The following is a 22,237-nucleotide window of genomic DNA, read 5'->3' on the forward strand; positions in this document are numbered from 1 at the left end:
TATGACTATTGTTTATGCAAGAGATTCCCAAACACCCCACTCTTCCCATACTGTATGTTAGCAGGTACTTCTATGCCTCAAATGTATGTACAAAGAAGAGCACAATAAGAAAACAAAAGAAAATTGAAACATTCAGAGAAACAACAGAGGTCCTGATCCAAGCCCACTGTAGCTAATGGAAAGACTGTCCTGGAGTCATAAGCGCAGGAACTGGGATGCAGGGGGGTGCTCCAACACCCTCAGGTTTTAGCTGTGCCCTGGCCTGCTGGCCCCCCAGTGCCCAAGTCCCAGCCCGCCAGCCCCCAGGTTTCAGCTGCTGGCCCCCTGGTTCCAGCTAATGGCTCCGGGGTTGGGGTGGGGGAAGGGAGCAGGGTAAGGGGGCTGGCTTTCAGCACTCCCACTATTCAAAGTGTTCCCGCGCCACTGCCTTGAGTTCAATAGGATTGGATTAGGCCCATAATGAACACATTGTTTGGCCAAAAAAGAAGTTTTCTCTCAGATAAAATACAAATGATATGTCAGAGGAATGCTACTTCTCTAGCATTCTACATACACTGTAACACAGTTTCACTGAAAGTGAATATGTACCATCAGTACTCAACACAGAAAACTAGGTGGAATACCTTTCAAAACTCCCAAGACAAAAGACATGTATTTAATATAACCTGGACATACTACAACAACTTACAGCACTCACTAGCTTCAATCTATCAATTGTAATATTAAAGCCCATACAGGACAACCCACATTTCAAGATCAATGTGCAGACAGGTATTAACATATGGATACAATCACAAATAAGCAGACCTGATTAATACCTTTAACTTACATTCTTTTAATCTCCTGCACAAAAAGTGCCATTTGGTCTTTTAGCTGGAGCTTTCTATAGACAATTATAATCAAACACACACAATTTCATTTGGATGACTTTGTTAAAAATTCATTAACAAAAGGAGATTTTTCAGACACTACTTATAAGAATGTGACCATTACAATGGAAGTACAATGGCAGAAGCTGTCACTATACTCTGAACATTTGAAGTGAGAGTAGAACATCAGGCAGGCCTATGTAGAAGAGCTCTGCTGTTAGTACTTGCCCATTGCAGACTATTATCTAACTAGGATGATATTTTTATATTTATTTCATGTGTTTGTTTAACTTTGGAACTGAGAGACAGTTTTGGCATGGAAGTGCCTTCATTTGTGTGGGAGACAGGAACCAGGCTGGGGCTCGCCTCTCTTATTACCGATGTGCAAGTCTTATGCTATATAATTAGTGTAAAAATGTTGCTGAATTATAACACAATATATCAATATATATAGTATACATTCATCTATCTGTATCCCTGACTCTTGAGGTTTTCACATATTATTGCATTATTTTAAATGTCTTGCTCACTGCCTTTTAAAAATGTCTTTCTATATATTCTGTAATAATAAATACCAAGATAATTAAAACAAATTTCATACAGTATGCAATGTGTTTCATTTCAATTAACTCTTATTTAAAAAAAAGTGAGAGGCTTCAACTACCCAAGTATGTTCATATTATATATTATGCACATACGTACACACAATAAAAATGACAGTTACTAATTTGTAATTGGAGTTCTTTGAGATGAGCCTCTGCATATTCATACTTACGGGAATGCACCAATCACTGTAACATAGATGGTACAACCTTCTCCAAGGAGTGCCTATCAGAGCGCGTGCATGCCACCTCCTACCCTTCATGAACATTCTGAGGGTGAGGCTATCAAAGAAGGCGCAGAGCCCTCTACTGCCTCAGTTCCTTTCAACTGCAGCACAGTACACTATGGAAGTGAGCCTCTCTGGATCCAATGGACATAGAGCTTCTCTCTTATTACCATAATATTTGTTAGTTCTTCTAGGTAGTTTTTTGTTAGAATTAGCCGTTTACTGGTAAAGTTAGTATAGGTTTTGTCTTAGTTCCTTTCTGAAGAGGATCTGAAGAAGTAGTAAGCAGGTTTCAAACGATGTGCTTCCTGTCTGTCAGTTTCCCCAGCATTGGATGACCATGTAAGATACCTAGCATGTGTCAGCAAGGGACATTATCCATCTAGATGTACCATATACTCTACATTTATGTCTAGAGTATGCTAGGAGAAACTCAATAGACTTCAGGCACTCTTACTTCAGGAACACCATCAGCTAAACCTTTCCAGATCTGAGAAGTTGGAGTATAAAGGGAAGAGACCTATGTTGGTTCTATCTTCAGCACCTGAAAAAATTAAAGTGCCTAGGAAGAATGTTGAATTGGCACTGGATTTGCCTCCATGTATGTTCACATGCTCAGAGGCCAGAACTTCAGATCTGCTCAATGGTTCTAAAGTGCTTCGAGCACTTTCTTCAAAGGTGTTGAGCAAGCATAAGACTAAGCCTTTGGATCAGTCAGTTGTGGTTCTGAAGAAGAAGGCTGCTGCTAAAAGGGCCACTGTTAGCAGGGCCTGATCTCAGACAGGCAATTCATCAAATCCATTTGACTTGGATTCATCTTCCTCCTTTCCATGACAGACATCAGGATTGGGTCCATGAAGCACCCCCATCCTTGGACCTGAACCTGCAGATACAAGAATTTCCCCAGATCTGAAAACATCTAAAGTATCAGATTGATACCAGTAGTTTTTTTAGCTTTGGCACCAGCATCAGATCTGAGAAAGACTGTGAGTGGTCCATCACAGGCAGTTAAATCAGCCTCTGGATTAGAGTGTCATATCTTTTCTGGAAAGAAGAGAGAGGTTCCAACAGTGGTTATTTCTTAATCTTCTACTCCTCATTAGAGGTGCAGGTTGGAGGACATTCTGAGCTTTACTCCAGAGTTGTCATGGTCTCCGCCTAAGATTCCTATGAGCTCACCAGGCAAATATTTCTGTCAATTCAGACCTATCCATCTTCTGGTTCCAATGTTATCTTCTAAAAAGCTCTGTTACCTATCCAAGATTGGATCTGCAAACAGAAGAGGATTAGGACAGATCTTCTCAACCTAGACAGCCTAGGTTTCAACTACCTAGGTCAGGGTTTATGGACCATTTGGATTTCCTTATCCCATGGGCATATTTCCATATGGGTGGTTTTGGCAAGAATGGCAGCCTTGAACTCCATGGCCGTACTGGCCTCCAACTAGGACATTTATGGGATCTCCCCAATATGACTGATAAAGAGAGGCTCCTGCTGCTAAGAATAAGACCATAACAGTGCCTCTGGATTCTGTAGCCCCAGATCCATTAGTTTGCTGCTACTGTAATAGGTGATGTTTGTCAGAGGAAGATGAGGAAATAGTTGAGCATATGGAACATCAGGAGTTTAAGATTGAGAGGGAATCTGATTTGTTACCAAATGAAAATGGGGGCATATCCTCTGTTTTCTCCTTCTGAACATGCTCTCTAATTGTGTGAGCTATTGTGGTTTCAACAATAAAGTTACTTTTTGAGGCTATGGAGGAAGCTTCTCATCTCATGTTTAATATTTTGGGAACTCCCTCAAAAATAGTTTCTTTCCCTATTTTGGATTAAACAAACAAACAAACAAACAAAAACAGCCTGCAAAAACTAGCTGGGCCAATTCAGCTTCTTGTCCATCCATTTCTAAGAAAGCTGATAAACTGTACCAGGCTATAATATCCCATTACCATTTCATTTACGGGATAAGACGGAGAAGGTTCTACCATCTAGTCTGCATCAGGTGGCACATTCCCATGAGTGGGACTATGCAGAGGCCACTCAAAGAAGAACCTGGAGTACATTTATCCATAGTTTGCAGGAAGATAAAGTATAATACATTATTGGCCAGTCCTGGTCTATGGACTTCAATGGAAGAGTCAGTATCTGTAATATACATGTCCCTAGTTTTCAAAGATGTGCATGTCTAAGTGCTCACATCCAATCTGGGCATACGAATCCTTACTGTATGCAAACAAGCAGGGATTACACACACACACACACACACACACACACACACACACCAGAATGTGCAATAACAACCCCCAGCTGTTGTGCATACACCAGGGATGTGTACACCAAGGTCTGCACACACATAAGGCAAACTCACCTTTGAGAGTTTGGATCAAAATATGTTGTTAATTGTTAAGTGTCAGCTGTAAAGATTAGGGAGGACAAAAGTGACATTAAAACAGTTATAAAATAGAATTTGTTGGGGGAAGCAATCACATTTGCTGATAAGTGATCTGAAATGTGTGGCTTTTAGAGCACAGGGCAAATTCTGTTTTTAGGTACACATTTGTAGCCCCAGGGTTGTATGCATGAAACTGACAGCTGAGTTAAGATACACACCTATGTATTTTAAAACTCAGGTAAAACATTGAACACTGTAGGTGAAATTTTCAAATATGAAAATCCCAGCCCCTTTCTATAATTGTGATAATAGCAGCACAGTTATGGAGTGGTATGGTTACTAAATGTGCAGTTTTGGTTTAAGATATACAGCTCTTGGGCACTGGAAGCATTTGTCCTTCAAATGTCGGCCTTTGTATTTGTAGGCCTAATCCTGCAAAATTTATGCACAGAAGAAACTTTACTCAAGTGAGAAGGTTCATGAACTTAAATGAGATCACCTCATCAGAGCAGAGTTATTAATATGCATATTTACAGGATCAGGCCCTGTGGCATTGCAAAGACCATTTCACATGTATTGTTTCAATCACCACATATAGAATAAACTGAAGAATTAGGCATACATTATAACACTATAGGCAAAGGCATGAAGTCACATAAATCAGTAGCAAAGCAAGGAGCATATATTGAAAGCACTGTGAATCTCCGTATTATGATGTTCCCTCAGTGACATGTGTGTTCCTAGAAGAGCTGATATAATTTCCTTACATTGTGCTATTCCACATATCTCAGTAAAATTATTAGGGTAGTCCTATGAAGAATAGAAGTAACTTACCTATTCATTTCTTCAAGACAGTCAGTTGCAAAGTAAAAGCTTTTAATTTTGGGGTGACATGCTTTGAAGGCACTGTAAAACAAACAAAGGAGAAAAATGTAGTTTTCTTTTAAAATAGTTTGTCTATAATGACTTTATTGCCCTTTGTTGATAAATGTACATGATGAGGTTGAAAGTCCTCCTCAGACTTACTTTCTCTTGGGTTCTTCAGAATGTCATAGAGTTACACATAAATTTTTCTATGTGAGTTCAATTAAAAATGATAAAAGACAAAAACACGCCTTATCATCTATGGATGAAAACTTTTCAAAATGATCACTCTTTAATTGACCTCTCAAGTCCTCATCCTCAAAGGAAACCTAAATAACTTTCAAAAGATGAGCCTGGGAACTTAAATTCATAACTTTGATAGACACTAAAAACCATGGACTTGATAAAGACACTGGATTTATGGCTCATTACAACAATCTGAAACTCACTAATGACCCTTTTCCCCACTCTGACTGCAGAAGTATTAACTGGCCATTTCACCTTGAATGGTCTCCTACAATATGTATTACTACTATTGATGGTTCCAATGTGTGGAACTAAACAATCAGTTCTACCTTATATTTAGATGTGACACTGAGTACATTTCCCAGGCCTGACGAAAAGCTCTGTGTAAACTTGGAAGCTTGTCTCTTTCACCAAGATAAGTTGGTCCAATAAAATACATTACCTCACCTATCTTATCTCTCTAATATCCTAGGACCAACACGGCTACAACAACACTGAATAAAAGATCCGGTAGCACCCAGGATAAATTTACCAATTCACTTCTACATTTGTTTTGTCTCGCTAATCAGGGACTTTTCATTCAAACTGAACTTGATGGCAGCAACCTTGTCACTCTGGGGGGATATAAGAAATATATCCTTCGCTGACAAGTGAAAAAAATGCGGAAGCTCTCATTAGTGGGGGCCACTCACCCCTGAGTTCAGAAACAGCTTCTAAGAGTGAAACTTAAACCATCCAAACTTCAAGTGGTCTTGGGATTTGTAATTTACTAGCTTTGATATTTTTTGTTTGTTTCTTGTAGTCACAATGGGCCCAATTAACCCCTGGTGTAATTTCACAGACATCAATGAAGTTACATCAAGGGTGAATCTGACTTGATTTCTGAAGCTGTCATCAGCTGTGTAGTCAATGTGTTATCTTTCACATACAGCTTTATCACAGCTGAGTTTTCTTGCTGTGCCTATTGTCTAGATTATTTACCATTTCTTCAGTTTTGGGACCAGCCTCTGGCTAGTGGTTCAAGATGTGTATATCTCTTTGCATCTATTGTAGCATCATTCGCTTATAAAACTCCTGGGAAGGCATTCAGCCAATGGTTTTCTGTTCTTTCACTAAAGAACTCATCCCAGGTCACTGCAGAGCTACAGCTAATATCCCACAATATGTAATCTTTCATTTCCTGAAAGGCAGTCATTTTATAGTAGATATCCACTGTTCATGTAAAGTCACTTCCTCTGTTACAAATGCTCTGGCATTAGTTAGCAGAAAAATGAAATAAATTTCTTAGTCTGTAGTTTTCACTGGTAAAATGCATAAGATGAAGAGTTGTCCACTAGCAAAATAACTTTGGACGGTAGAATAGGTGATGATTCTGCAGGTGAGAATGTGACTACAGGGACAAAACTCTGTACTTTGCATAATTTAATAAGCCTATCTTTAGTTATCTGTATGTATTATGTGCTTAAAGCATGTTGGATTTGCATACAGAAAAAATAATCTCATTTTATTATTATCAATACAATGTGCACTAGTCTTAGGCATCATTATGAACAGTCCATGCAAGCACTGATCTTGGATTCAGTTGAGAAGGACTTCTGTGAATCCTGTTTTGGACTTCATATGCAATAAACTGTGGAAGTAACATTTTGTTCATGATAGATAATAAATGTCAGAAGTGTGTTTGTCTTAACAATACTATATACTGTATGTTACTCCATAAAATTCCCCTTAAAATATGTGCCTCCTCCTATAAAAAAAGTGTGTAGCAGCAAAGAATCATGATGATATATTCATTTTTAAAACATTATCTTAGCTCTGTTTTAATAGAAATTCAAGTTAATGTGGTGCTGTGCAAGAAACAAGACTGACAATGTTACAGACTAACACCCTCTAATTATCTACAGAACAGGCAAGCTTCTTGCACCCAGCACTGCAAATATGTCTCAGATCTGGTCTATGGGATCATCTCTTGAAGTAGGCCTGTAGTTCATTATTCTTTCTTATTCAGTCCTTGGCTTATCTTTTGACACTGCCCGCATGGGTGCCAATGATATGGACAGCTGTCCACCAAGAATTGGATTGAGAACCCCAGATTATTTTCCATGCAGGTCCTTAAAACAGGTATCTGATGAAAATAAGTAGACTGTGAACCTAGAGATGAATGGCTTTGTATCCTATTATTAATTTCAAAATCAATTATGTGGAAAACCATGGGGAGGCTTAGTCCTTCAAAGTTAATGGATTCTTATAAAAAAGCACCCATTAAAATTATGTATTTTGGATATGCTCCCTAACTTGAAAAATGTTCTTCTGCCAATGTCCTGATCCATCCAGCATAATCAAAGGCAAGCATCATGCTCCAGAACAGCATTTATCAAACTGTTGTTTGCGGAGCACTGGTGGTCTGCAGAGAGCTGGTTGGTTACATGGTGGTCCTTTTTTCTAGCTACTTTTGCAGGCTAGAAGTGGCCCACTTCACTTGTCCATGTACTTCACTGAAAGAACAGCTTAGATGCCTATAAAAGGAGCTGGAAAGAAGAAGGAGCCCTAGTATCTGTTGTTGTGTAAGAGGATGCAAAGAAAGAGAAACTTCTGTCAGGAAGCAAAGCCACCCGTGGGACAATAACAATTAGCTAAATACTCTATTATTTGTTACCGCTGGGATATTGCACAGTAAAAATTGGAAGGCAAGTGGTCTTCCCAAGTTCAGGGGCAGGTGGCTTGCACAAAATTGAGGTGAGGTGCCCGTCTGAATGGGAGCAGTGGTAGTTCACAAGACACTGTCATTCACACTACAAAAAAATGTGACAGACCCTGGTGGTAGCATGGTGTTCAAGGCTAGGATCTAAGACTGCTTAGTTCTAATTCATTCTCTGCCATTTATTATGCAGCCTTCGGCAAATCACAAACCTCACTGCCTCAGTTTTTCTGTGTACAAAAAGGGGAAACTTACCTCACTTGGTTGTTGCAATTAGATAACATTTGTAAAGTGCTACATAAGTCATAAGTGCTCTTATCATAGTCATACCCACATATCGTCCCACTTCCTTCATATTAATTCTTTCATTACTGATTATCTTTAATAGCTGGATTCTGTGTTAATGGCTTTAAAATTGTTTCTACAACATCTGGACCAGAACTAATTTTATATTGAAAAAGTAAAAATATTAGGCGCCCCATTTTTATTTTTAGTTAGATGTCCAAGGACATGATTTTGATTTTACATCTGCAGGTACATTTTCACGAACACCAGAAGTTTCTGTATGTATACAAACTTAATGTTATAAGATATGCAGGAAAACACATGTGAAATTAATCAGGCCTAGACTGATTAGAAGACCCAGTAATATTGCACATATGGAAAGATGGCTGAAACCAAAAAACACACAAGGGGACTAATTCATTTTACCACTGAAATAAATGGAGTTACACCAAGGAATAATTTGGCCCATCACATATGTATTTTGTACAATTAACTGAATAATTTTTTTAATAAAAGCAAAGCACTCTATACTTTAACAAGAGGAAATCTCCTTTCCTTCTGTCCTCTTCAGAATCTGATCTTATATCAGATATCGTATTTGTTACCTCCAAATACCGCCAATGTTATTTCATTGACACCAAGGGGAGTTGGATTAGGCCTTGCAATAATGCCATTTATGATGCATTTTGATGGTTCCAGATATATTTAGCCTCTTTTATTAACAGTTTTCCAGTATGAGTGTGGGGGTTAGGTGCATGCACACATGTACATTTTGCTGCAGCTATATTTATGTGGAATTTCTTTATTAAATATATAAGCTCATTGTTGAACTCCTATAATGGTTCATCATAATCTGTACTGTAGTGTATCTAGAAAAAGGTCCTTTAATAAATATGGTAAAAAGCCAAGCAAACAAAATGAAATTACTATTACTTTATAGCTACATTATAATTTATTATGGGTTTTATCACAGAATTTACTACCATAATAGTGAGTTTCATGTCTTTTTACTGAGTTTCTGGTATCATAGACATCCTCTTGCCCTCTGAGGGAGGTTGAATTCTCACCTCAGGGTTTCCTCAGGCAGAAGGGTGATGGCTATGTATTTTTTCTGGGTCCAGGTCTTTGCTGAGCTACAGAACAAGTTTCTTTTAAAAATGTGTGCCAAACTCTTTTGTTTGGGAAAGCCACTGGTGCAGCATCAAAGGAGTGTCTTAATATTTGTACTTGTTTTACCGTGAGATGCCTAGAATGGTATGAGGGAAAGCAGCCATAAGATTACAGGCTCTGTCTTATATTCCTAGTGCTCTCTCAACTCCCATTAAAGAAAATGGCCCCAGCTCCTTGGCTAGTGTACATCAGTCATGCTTCATTGACTTCAGTGGACTGTCAGATTTATATTAGGCAAGGATTGTAGTCAGTAGGCCTGATTCTCATATCATGCTGGCATCAGGCAGATTTAACTCCATTGATTTAAATGGAATAATTCTCATGAGGTCACAATCAGGCCCAATGGGAATTGTGAACATTCATCACCTTGCAAGACTGGGCCAATACAGTACATATAGGTATGCATCTTTTTTAAAAAAAAAAACAAAAAAAACCCAGCTTTTCCTGAGTCATCCTCTTTTGCAATAAAATAGCTGTTGAGAGCAATACTAGCTTTGTGTAACTCACATTTCCATAGTTGTACGATACTGGATATTCTTGACAAAGAAATGAAGTCCTCAGGAAATGAAGGGGTTCATTATGATGATATATTCCATGATTAATAATATTTTGCAATATCTAAATTAGAATACCCAGCCTTGTAAGATAATTAATAGATGTAAGAATTGGCCCAGGAAGCAGTAAACATATAGTTATGAAAAAAGCTGAGATGAACACTTGTGTTAATATCCTGAATATAAATCACGCTGTAATATTTACCATGATTTATTCTGGCTTTCAGAGACACAAATCAAAGCTATGGAAATCCCAGTTTCACTGATTTCTTCTACATCCCATCATTAACAGTAACCGAATTTACCAAGACAAATGCATTCAAAGGAGGTAAATGTGGAAACAGCATAAGAATACAGAATCCTCTGCCTGTACAGTTTCCTCTCTGTTGGCAAATTAATTATTCACTAGGGGGTGACATTCACCTCTGGGCAATGGCTCAGCATAAAGCCCACTTAAGTCTCACTTCAGCCCATGAAATAGGACTAAAGTGACTTATAGGCCTTGAGCTGGTCTTGTAGTAAATGTTAATTTCACCTATAGACATTTTATACTCTTATCTCACTGACTGATTACTGGTCATTTGCGGATGATTCAATTGTATCACACTCTGTTATGACCAGAATTTGATGTTTAATGAAGTTATGAGGACAAAATATCCAAGAGAAATGAGTTACTAATACCAGTTGGGGAGATGATGTAAAAATTAAAGTAAATAAGCAAAAGGACAAAACCACTGTTAATATTATAATTGTTATAAATATTACTTGTGAATTGAATTAACTGGAAAAATTCTGTTTTGCAAATGTAAATAGTGAATTCCAGAACAACCCCTTAAAAGAAATGGAACATTTTTATGGTGCCCACTAGATGGCGCACACTAACTAATTATATGTATTATAAGTCCTTGGACATAGGATGCCGACTTATGTCGGATGCCACTTACGACACTTTTCAATTGACTGCCTGTTTTGCCCCTACCGACGCTTGTTTTGCCCTTACAACGCTCGATTTGCATAACGTTTTCTTGAAATCACTTTTTGATTGGGTTATTGTGTATGGAAATGGGAGGGGTCGCTTCTGATTGGCTTCTAGGCAGCAAGGTAGCTTGTTGCCCGGTAGGGTTGCTGCTTGTTTTTGATTGGCTGAGCCCAGGGTCAGGAGCCAATCAGAAAGTTTGAACAGTGATTGGCTGAGGCTCAGCATGTGTGCCGGTCTCACTGGCTTTCTGAGCCAGTGTTGTCGGGATTCTGAGCAGCATGTGTGAGTTTATATATTTATTTGAATGATGTTTACAAAATAAAGTGTATAGTAAATACATTGATGTTGCAACATTAGTCATCTATAATTCATTTAGTACAAAAATCTGGGTTATTGTGGTGAAAATAGTGTATCAAGCCTTGGTTTAGGAACCAATCCCACCTTCATACCATTGATTCCTATGGGAAAAATGGTTTAGACTTACAACGTTTAGACTTACAACGCAATTCTGAGTAACGAACTGTGTCTTAAGTCCAAGGACTCCCTGTATATTAAAAATAAGGTTCCCGTGCAATGGCTTTTTGGTTCTCGTTGTTACATATAAGAAATTACAGGTGGCCTGTGATCCATCTGTTGACTGCTGCTGCTGTTTTTAATTTAATATTTTTAGTGGCAGGTGGCCTAGCTTCAGAGCACTGGAAGTGTCCAGTTTAGTAATCCTTGACTATATCTTTCACCCTCTTCCATGCTTAATGACTACCAGAATTCCTATGCATCTCTGGCAAGATAGATGGGACTTTTGTCTCTCTGGGGTCCAGATATCAAATGCATGTGGTGCTCAAAAATCTACAATGAATGGGTCATTAAAATGCAGATGATGCCACTCCCTGAACTCACATGGGTGATGTGGAGAAAAATTAATGTTTGTGAAGAAAGGTGGGTAAGATAATATCTTTTACTGGACCAGCTACTGTTGGTGAGAAAGAAGCTTTCGAGATTACACAGAGCTCTTCTTCAGGTTTGTGAAGCACTCAGATATTCTAGTGGTGAGTACCATAGAGAAGCCCCTGAGGAAATTAATAATTGTATTCAGAGCAGGGTTTGAATAATGCAGAAGGGTATTTTTCATTCTGTGGCTTCCGGTTAGTGCAGTGCCAGAAATCAGTGTCTGTTAGAATTGTGTTCAGAGTCTCTTGATATGAAAAGCCATTGGTGTGGCATCCAAGGTGCATATTTTTACTTATTATGTTACATAGGTGGAATTTTAAATAGAATTTTGACTGTACTATTTCATTTTGAGGTGTCAAAAATACTCTGGCAATAAACTTCCATTAGATAAAAGGCCCGAACCTGAAATTCTTACATATTCAGAACTCATATTGAATTGAACATGACTTTTGGGTACACAGGGAATATTAGATTGAGACCTTGAATGTTTTAGCATTATTCTGATAAACAGTGATTCATTACAGATGGATCCCCACTAATCCCACCTCTCATAATTAGTTTGATCAAAGGCCATCATGAAGTAGCAGCACATTTAGATTATTTACAAGAAACATATAACTGAGAAACTGCTGAGACTAAGCCTACTAAACACATTGACAAACTCCATGTCGTATGTGAATAGAGAAGTACATTTTTTATTAAACTGGGCGGAAAAAGTGCAAAATAAAGCCAATGAAGTGTTTATATTTGGAAAAGTAACATGAATATATGAATGATACATACCAGGCAAACTAAATGACTAGTACACTAGCATATACTATCTTTAGAATTAAATGTTATTAAAGTTTTAGAACTTGATCCTGCCCCCCACTGAAGGCAATGGGTTTAAGTAAGGATAAGAAAGTAGGGTCAGGCAACCTTATGCATTTACCATTGTATGATAACCACAGAATGGACAGTGTCTTTGAAAAAATGGCATTTAAACAAGTGATATTTGTGCTACCTCATATGAAGATTTAAACTACTTTGGTTTCTGTTTGGGTTCTTATATTTCTGCTTACTCTCAAAATGTTTTTTTTTAAATATGATGGAGATACTGCCTACAATCAATGGAACGTCTTTCAGTGACATCAGCTATCCAACCTCCATTGGTAGCACCAAGAACATCTTAGCACTCAAATATAGAGCCTGAAATTATTACTTTAACTCTGGAGGAGAGCTAAACCTGGGTGAGATAATGCCATGACTCCTATTTATAAATAAGTACCTTGATTAATTGTATGAGTGAGACAACTATTCAAACCACATAGGACACAGTAGTCTAATAGTTATGCATTTTTGTCAAAGTTTCTCAAGGGTATTCCACTCAATGTGTAACATGGGCAGCAGTAACAATTATTCAGTAAATCAGCTTCTCCATGATTGATAAGAATACTGGAAAGAGAAACACCTATTTATTTTTGCTGTTGGAACCAAATTTCCTTTGTTCAATTAACAGAGGTCCAAATCCTGCACTCTTTACTCTTTGAAAACTCTACATTATGGCAATAGGTGCTTTGAGAGAGAAGTGCAGGATCAGCCCCTAAATGACTGACCCTACTAGTTTTGTGTCTGTGCTCTGAGATAGAGGAAACAGAGTTAGTGTTATCTCAGCTAGAGCTATTTATACACTAACCCTAAGAACTCTGTTTAGACCATTTTTCTTCTGTTTATTTGAAATAAATTGAAACCACAAAACAAATAATTGATATAATTGTTAGTCCTTCTTCTCCAGAGGTGATCCTGGCAATTACAGGCCAGTAAGCCTGACTTCAGTACCAGGCAAACAGGTTGAAACTAAGTAACAAACACAATTCTAAGATGCATAGATGAACATAATTTGTTGGGGAAGAGTCAACATGGTTTTTGTAAAGGGAAATCATGCCTCACCAATCTACTAGACTTCTTTGAGGGGGTCAACAAACATGTAGACAAAGGGAATCCAGTGGATATAGTGTACTTAGATTGTCAGAAAGCCTTTGATAAGGTCCCTCACCAAAGGCTCTTAAGCAAAGTAAGCTGTCATGGGATAAGAGGGAAGGTCCTCTCATGGATGAGTAACTGGTTAAAAGATAGGAAACAAAGGGTAGGAATAAATGGTCAGTTTTCAGAATGGAGAGAGGTAAATAGTGGTGTCCCCAAGGGGTCTGTACTGGACCCAGTCTTATTTAACATATTCATAAATTATCTGGGAAAAGGGATAAACAGTGAGATGGCAAAATTTGAAGATAAGACAAAATTGCTCAAGATAGTTAAGTCTCAGGCAGACTGCGAAGAGCTACAAAAGGATCTCTCAAAACTGGGTGACTGGGCAACAAAATGGCAGGTGAAATTCAATGTTGATAAATGCAAAGTAATGTACATTGGAAAACATAATCCCAGCTATAAGAGACGACTAAAGGGGGATATGATAGAGGTCTATAAAATCATGACTGATGTGAAGAAAGTAAATAAGGAAGTGTTATTTACTCCTCATAACACAAGAACTAGAGGTCACCAAATGAAATTATTCGGCAGCAGGTTTAAAACAAACAAAAGGAAGTATTTTTTCACACAATGCACAATCAACCTGTGGAACTCCTTGACAGAGGATGTTGTGAAGGCCAAGACTATAATAGGGTTAAAAAAAGAACTAGATAAATTAATGGAGGATAGATCCATCTATGGCTATTAGCCAGGATGGACAGGGATAGTGTCCCTAGCCTCTGTTTGCCAGAAGCTAGGAATGGGCAAAAGGGGATGGATCACTTGGTGATTACCTGTTCTGTTCATTCCCTCTGGGGCACCTGGCATTGGCCACTGTCAGAAGACAGAATACTGGACTAGATGGACCGTTGGTCTGACCCAGTATGGCCGTTCTTATGTTCTGTAAATCCCATCACAGTAAGAAATCTTTATCTACTTCCTAATTAATATACTTTCCTCCTCCCCCCGCCCCCGCCAAGTCTTTCATTTCATTAAAATAGGAATTGGGTATCTGGATAGCTAAGAGAAGAGTTTTCTAATTGTTTGTATTTGCATTACAGCTTATACCATTTAGTCCAAGTTATAATTTTTAAGTAAATAAGAAACATTGGTGCCCATGAGGCTGTAAAACAATATCGGTCTGTTTTAGGGTTTTCTATATAAACTCCTTTTCTGGAACTTTTTGCATTCTTAGTACAGATTGCAGATAAAGACAGACATACCACTTTCCCCAGTGCCATACTTTACACAATATCTTTACAAAGATGGTCCTTTCATTTGTAGAACAGTTTGACTCATACTCACTGTTTCCTTCTGCATTCAATGGCTCTATCTATCCTGAACTCAGGTAAACTGATGAATCCTTCTGCTTTTTCATCCTATCACAAGAGAAGAGGAAGTGCAGGTGAAGATGAGTACATTATTGAGAAAGAGAGAAATGAGAGGTGAGAACTGTGCAGCTGTGACTTATGGTTCAAAGGCAGGTCATGTCCAATTAATAAAGATAAAGAATACATTGTTCCCACACCGTTAATTCATGAAGATAGTTTACTTAAACATATGCTGTTGACAGTTTTTTATAAAGTGACTGACTTGTCAGTTCTCTAACCATGTCACAGTAACACCAGCCCTTCTGTGTTAAAGACAAAACAGAGCACATTCAAATGTGAAAATTACTTTCAACATCATACTAGGTATTTGAACCCATTATTAATAACTCTACAGAGCGTTTCGCAGTTTTTTTTAAAGAGTATATTACATCTTAACAGTGATTGTATTGTGGACACTTCTCTTCCTAATGGTGACTGAAAACATTACTGTGGTAATTTCAACAATTGTTTACATGGAAAAGTAATATTAGAAAAGTATTTCATGTAATTTTAATTTCCTTAAACATGATTTAACAGTGGAAGAAGAAGACCAGCACAATATGACCGGCCAGCTTTCTGAAGACCACCCGTAAGCGCTGCGCAGATCACTGATGGTTCATGTATCACAAAGCCTGGGAACCACTGGCACACATAAGGAGCACCATCTAACATTTGCAGACACATCAGTAAGCCAATATACACACAACACAAGCATACACTCAAATTGTTTTGCTATTACCCCCAGCATAATCTAAGAAAACCCAATTTTAAAAATAAGTCTCCATGACTCAAATCAACTGCTCTCCCGAGTCAGGTTTTCACATTTGGTTTAATTTTTAAAATGTAGGAATTAACTCATACCAGGTGTAACTCATGGCTGAATTTCCCCACAATGTTGATAATAGGGCAAGATGACAGTGAACATCTTGTTAACAAATATGGAAAAGAAGTACTGTTTATTGCTGACACTTGTAGTTCTTGAAGAATGCCATGTAGCTTTTTTGCTATTTTATTGTTAGACTCACACATAGATGATTGAAGACTTCAACTGAATCATTGCAGCTGAACTTTTTCCTGTCCAGACCCACATATCACAGACTCGTGTCCAAGCAGAAATACAGTAAACTCTGTGTATTTAACTACTAATTGGTAAATATTAGCTTCCTTTATTTAAAAAGTAGCAAAATTTAATGTAGGCTGTTTTTTCTTTCTTTCAAGTGTAGCATATACTTACATTCTGGTTTGTGTACCAGTACAGTGAAGAATCCTTCAGAATAAACCAGTATTTTTTCCATTTCTGTGTAAAGTAACCTTTGGCATCTTTTTTCTTCCACAGCCAGCCCTCACAATCTCCATGGCCCAAGTCTTTGCAGGAAATCCGCCTCCTGCTCCCACTAGTCAGAGAGCTCCCTGTAAATGGGAAGATAACATGAGAGACTGAGGGATCCTATCGCTATAAAAATAAATACAATAACTTACTTTTTAAAACTAGTGATGAGCCAAAACAGGAACCTCTAAACTGAAACCCTTCAAATTTCAGGGTGGAGGGTGGTTCAGATTATAATTCCTGAATCTAGGCATTTCCTATTATTTTGGTTTCCAGATGGATGAAAAGATAGAAGAGGCGTGGTTTGTAATTCTGGTTTGGATTGAATAAAATCTTATCCAATTATTTAATCTCCAAGGAGTTCTGCCATATGGGGCCAAATTCTCATGCGAATAGTTTGTGATATTTTGGCATCATCAAATCCAAACCAAAAACCTTGTCCTGATTTGGCCTTTAAGTGGCATAAACTTAAATCTTGATCCAAATCCAAACACCACTTCCTCAGTGTGTTTTAAGCTCTTAATTTTAACAGCCCTAAAATAAATCAAATTCTGGTAAGGAAGTTTACCATCATTCTGTAGGAATCATGGAACAGTATATGCCCACAATACTTGTATTCTGATTTTAATTCATCAACAATATTTTAGATTTACTGAACTTAGTTTAAACACATCCTAGCCGATAACCCTGAAATGTCACTCTGTCTTACAGATATCACTATCAAACAGAATTTTTTCTTAGTATTGTATAATTTTTCCTTAAAAGCCTACTGCAAAGTTAATTAAAACATTAGGTGCTTTACTGTGAAAAATCAAGTTTACATTGTTACATAAATTATATTTGTCTGACAGCTGTGAAGCAGTGCCAGAAGGTTAGATCACATTAAATTACTACCCTTTTCTTGATAGTATTCGATTGATCTTAACATTTTGTTCTTTTCAAAATAAGATACTGCATCCTGATCAGCTTTAGAAATACTAGAAATGTATTGACTGAGTAAAGGAGAAGTCTTTAGGCAGTGAGTTAAAACTGCAAACAAAATAAAAAGGCAGGTTTGCATGTACTATATATAAATTATACCAGATTATTTTTAATTCCCTAAATATATTATAGAATGACAAAAGAAGTGCCTTTTTATTTTATAACTTTTAATCAAAAGTTTTTTTCTTGATATTCTCAAATAGTTTATGTTTTTTTAAAGAATAAAGTAGTAAGAAATGGCATAATATATGTCTTTCTCCCACTGAAATCAAAGGAAGTTTGAACACTGATTTTAATGTGATAACAGATCCATAGTACAGTTCCCTTGAGTATTTACTAGCAAATATGTAGATACATGTATATGATATCTGGAAATACATGAATTAGGTCTGATCCCAAGCGTGGATCTGTATACGTGACCCACACACCTCCCATTGCCATAATAAAGCCTTCATTTTCTAAATTCTGAATATTTATTAACTCCAATGGTTTACCTTTGGACCATTTTTTGGTTTTTACCCTCAGGGAAGCGTAGTGGAAAGACTATAAGGAGAGAAAAAAGTATGGATGAGTACCAGTGCATGAAATATTAAACCATGTTATTATGTTGATATACAGTAATCTCTTCATTAATTATTGTTTGTGCCCAGGATCTTCCTATCTCTGCCATTTCAAGCATAAGAAATCCTTAATTTTTAATAATCATATTATAAAATATGGTTACAAAAGTAACACAAATTGCAGTTATTAGGCAGCAACAAAACGGTAGTAATAATTGGCAGTACTGAGCAATTACTAGAATCTCCTTTGGTGTTATTTTGTTTTATAATAATAGGAGGATAAAAACAAACAACAAATAAGCAGAACAATGCAATTCTAAATAAACAAACATACATCTGTATTTTCACAGAGCTACCTGGGGTATTTAGCCACATGCCTCCCCATTAAGTCAACAGGAACTCTCCGACTGAATCCTTATGCAGTAGTGAGGAGATAATTTCATGGGAGCTTCACAGGTATTATATAATAAAGTCACATATTCATTCATTTTAAGAATAAATTAAACTGTTACACCACAACTAATCAATTTAAGGAGAAATTTCTGTCCCAAATCTTATAAAGTTAATACGTGATCTTAGCCTTTGTTTAATGCCATATTAGTGGGAACTCGTATACAAGTCCTCTAATTATATCCATGTACATGTCTGCTGTAGCAATGAAATGACACCCAACATTTAGTAACAGGGCATCATTTTATTCTTTGGTAGTTATTCACACTCTTTCTTTTGTGACCGCAGAATATACCATTAATTCTGAAAACAATGGAAAGTAAGTCATTTTTATACATTTTAAAACATAAGTATTATTTAATGGAGAGTGGGGAGATTTTTTATGCATGGGAATGGCATAGGAGAAAGAACAGGCCAGCTTGAGGGAGAAGTGGACTGCTGGCAGCTGAGGCTGTAGTCACTAGCAGAGCAAAGGCAAGGAGTTCATGGCGTCGCAGACACATATGTAGGGCAGGGTCGCGTGGTGAATGAAAGGCAGTCTTTTTCATCCATTTTGTCCTGTCTGACATATAGATTGTGAGCTCTCTGTATCAGGGACTGTCATCTTTGCTATTTGTCTGTATAGTGCCTAGCACATTGTGGTCCTGATCCTTAACAGGGGGTTCAAGGTGGTACCATAAAGCAAATAAATAAAAAATAATATAATATCTACATCCATCACATAAAAGTACACAGTATTTCAGGGTTTTTTTTATACCATATTAAACATATATTTGTAACACTCGAGTAACTTGAAGTTATTGTGGTTAAGCAGAAGGTTTTTTTAAGGAAGTTGATCATAACCATAAGCAATAGATACAATAATCTAAGCAAATCAGGGTGCAAGAAACTGTGCAGTCATTGAGACTTAGCTGTACAGTGGTTGTTTCCCCTTTTAGTACAATTCTTTGGCTCTGCTTGCCTCCAAGGGGTTGATTTGTCTTAGAAGGGCTATTTCTCAATAACTGTACAGTATGTGAATCCCTTTACTGGGTGACACCCCTTCCTGTCAACTGTGCAGGTATTTGCATAATCCCACTGTAGTTATTTCTCAATGACCACACTGCACTGCTCTTTGCTCTGGTTTGCTGCTATAATCCTTTTCTGCCCAGACTGGTTCTTGTTCTCAGGATTTTCAAGCTGATTACCAGCAAAAATGACACCACCTTAGCTTCCTTATTTCCACGTGAAACAGAAAAATATCACTACTTATATGAAAAGGAGAAAAAACAAGGAAACTCATATTTTCCAAAAACAAAGAAACCTCTCAAATGCAAAGAGAATGGGGCTGAGAAACTGTTTAAAGGGAAACTGTTTTCTAAACATTTTAAAAAACCAAACCCCAAATCCCTTTGAATCATTACCCTCCCTCAGGCTGCAACCTGCTCCCACTGAAGTCAATGGGAACTTTGCTACTCTTCAGTGGGAGCAGCCTTGGATCTTTTCTCTCATTTCTATTCCCATCTCACCCTACAGGCCAGCAGGGCTCTTCTTGTTGGTTTACATAATCTCTTCCTGCTAGTTCAATTCTGGAACAAAATGAAAACAAAATATACGACAATCTGAGAGGCGAAGAGTGGCTGGAACACAGAAAGAAAAGGGTGTGATGAGAGGAAAAAAGATCTGCTGAAGGCTAATGGGAAAGAAGGGGCATGGATTGCAGGAAAGACTCAGATATCAGGATGATGACCATGACATGCATGCCTAGACATGAATAATATAATCAGTACAGTAGCCCAGCACTGTTATTTATTTTGGTATTAAATTCATTTTATGTCTCCACATTTTCATTTTCAACATGTTGTATAATTTTGAATTGATAATGCCTTATTTCATCTCAGAAATTGTCATAGGGCTAGATGACATTTTTGCAGATGGGTAGGACATGGCTATGACTTCTGGTCCCTAGAGAAGTATGGGAGGAAGTTTGAGATTGTGAGAAAAGCACATTAACTGGATATTTCTGCTAAAATGATAATCATTGAGACAGCTATTGTTAATATTAACATGTTATCCTTCAGCTTCAGAGTTAACAACCAAGTGGAATACATGGGGCAGATATTACCTAAGACCTATTGTTTCAGCCTATATACATATGCAGGCAGACATCAGTTTATACTCCATTTCTGTTTTCAATGTTATCTGTGCAGCCAATATAGGCTAAAAAATGGGCTTTTAAAAAAGAAAATTTAGATTCTGAAGCTCAGTTGTGCGCAGCAAGTTCCGTAGCCATGAAGTGCAGAACACCTGAAGCCCTGAATATAATATTAGATCATAATAATAAACAAATGTGGGATTGCAGGTTAATTTAGACTAACTGTTTACTGTTTTAGACCACAGTGAAAAGTTTAAGATAGTACTCTAAATCGGTGAACTTATATTTTTATTTCCACACAACCAATTTAAACATACAAAACTGAGTATTCTTAAATTTGTTGCAAAAATACTGTTTTTGGGTTCAGTTATTTTCCCCTGAAAATAGACATTTATTACAGGAAAACTGACAGAACTCAAATTATATTGGCCCAGATTCCTTCCATTACCATTTCTTCTGTATTATAAATATTGTATAAAATGAGACATGGTCATTCAGTGCTATATTAGCTTAGTAAGATCTTTCTGTTCAGGGAGGACATTCTGTAAAAGTAGCATTTTTCTGAATAAATAGACCACATAAAAGGCCAACAAATTCCACTGCAAATATACCCTATTATGCTGGTCTTTTCATCAGAAATTCCCCTGACAGTCTAGCCTGAAATGAGAGACAAAAATAGCTGAAAAGTTACTCAACAGTGCAAGACTGTTTGCAGATACATCAGATATTCTGAGTTAGCTCAGCAGAAAGCAAAGATGAAGTATAAATCCCAACAAGATGGCATTATTAGACTGTAACTATAGTTTGGGCCACAGAGGGAAGCTGTAAATACCAACAGTCCTTTGTAGCTATGAAATAACAATGAGAACCTGAAAAAACTGGTGCAGTTACAGAGTTACAAATAAGTGCAACTATTTTTTACTACTTTAACAATTTATGACTGTATTAGTTAGACAGTGGTTTGGGTACAGAGGCAATTACAATTTAGTGGTTAGAGCAGAGGACAGGGCATAAGGGACTTGGGTTCAACTGACGATTCTACCAGTGACTCATTGTGTAACCGTGTATGAATCACTTTTCTATGTGTCTCAGTTTATCCATCTGTAAAATCAGAATAATGCTCACCGTACTTATTTTTTAAAGGGCTTTCAGTTTCTCTGAGAAAAGGTGCTGTAATAAGTGCATAGTCTAACTAATATTCATTAAGGAACATCCTTTTTATGAGTAAGGGTTGAATGGTGGAGTATAGATTATAAAATTTACAGTAATTAATTTAAAAATATTGAACGAGGGTTATAATTTAAGCATTGCACAAGCATACCACATAATAGCAGCATCTGAAGATAGGATTCTAAATGCTGGAGAGGCTTAAACCAGGCATAATTTTAAATGACAGTGGTGGATGGGAGGGATTGGCTCAGCATCACCATAGGCCTGCTTGTTGTCCCCTTAAAATTCAGCCAGAAGTGACCTGCAATTTGGCAGCATGAGCACTTCATCGCCCTGAATCTCTTGCAGGAATCAGCTACGCTGTACTCATGTGAAGCCTGGCTCATTGCACACCAGACCAAGTAC

At 37.4% G+C, this 22,237-nt stretch overlaps 1 protein-coding gene across 5 annotated transcripts in view; it reads right to left on the minus strand.

Annotated features, from left to right (window-relative positions):
• Positions 1-22,237, minus strand: part of LOC120371899 (connector enhancer of kinase suppressor of ras 2-like) — a 581,536-nt gene that overhangs the window by 44,215 nt on the left and 515,084 nt on the right. For all 5 annotated transcript variants that reach the window (XM_039488337.1, XM_039488338.1, XM_039488339.1 and 2 more), the window contains 4 exons: positions 18,013-18,061; positions 16,445-16,620; positions 15,146-15,219; positions 4,927-4,998 (listed from right to left, as the gene is read on the minus strand). In XM_039488337.1, coding sequence (XP_039344271.1) covers positions 4,927-4,998; positions 15,146-15,219; positions 16,445-16,620; positions 18,013-18,061 — 371 coding nt within the window. The remainder of the gene's footprint in view (positions 1-4,926; positions 4,999-15,145; positions 15,220-16,444; positions 16,621-18,012; positions 18,062-22,237) is intronic.

The sequence above is a fragment of the Mauremys reevesii genome, linkage group 9, assembly GCF_016161935.1.
Source record: "Mauremys reevesii isolate NIE-2019 linkage group 9, ASM1616193v1, whole genome shotgun sequence".
NCBI classification, from domain to species: Eukaryota; Metazoa; Chordata; order Testudines; family Geoemydidae; genus Mauremys; species Mauremys reevesii.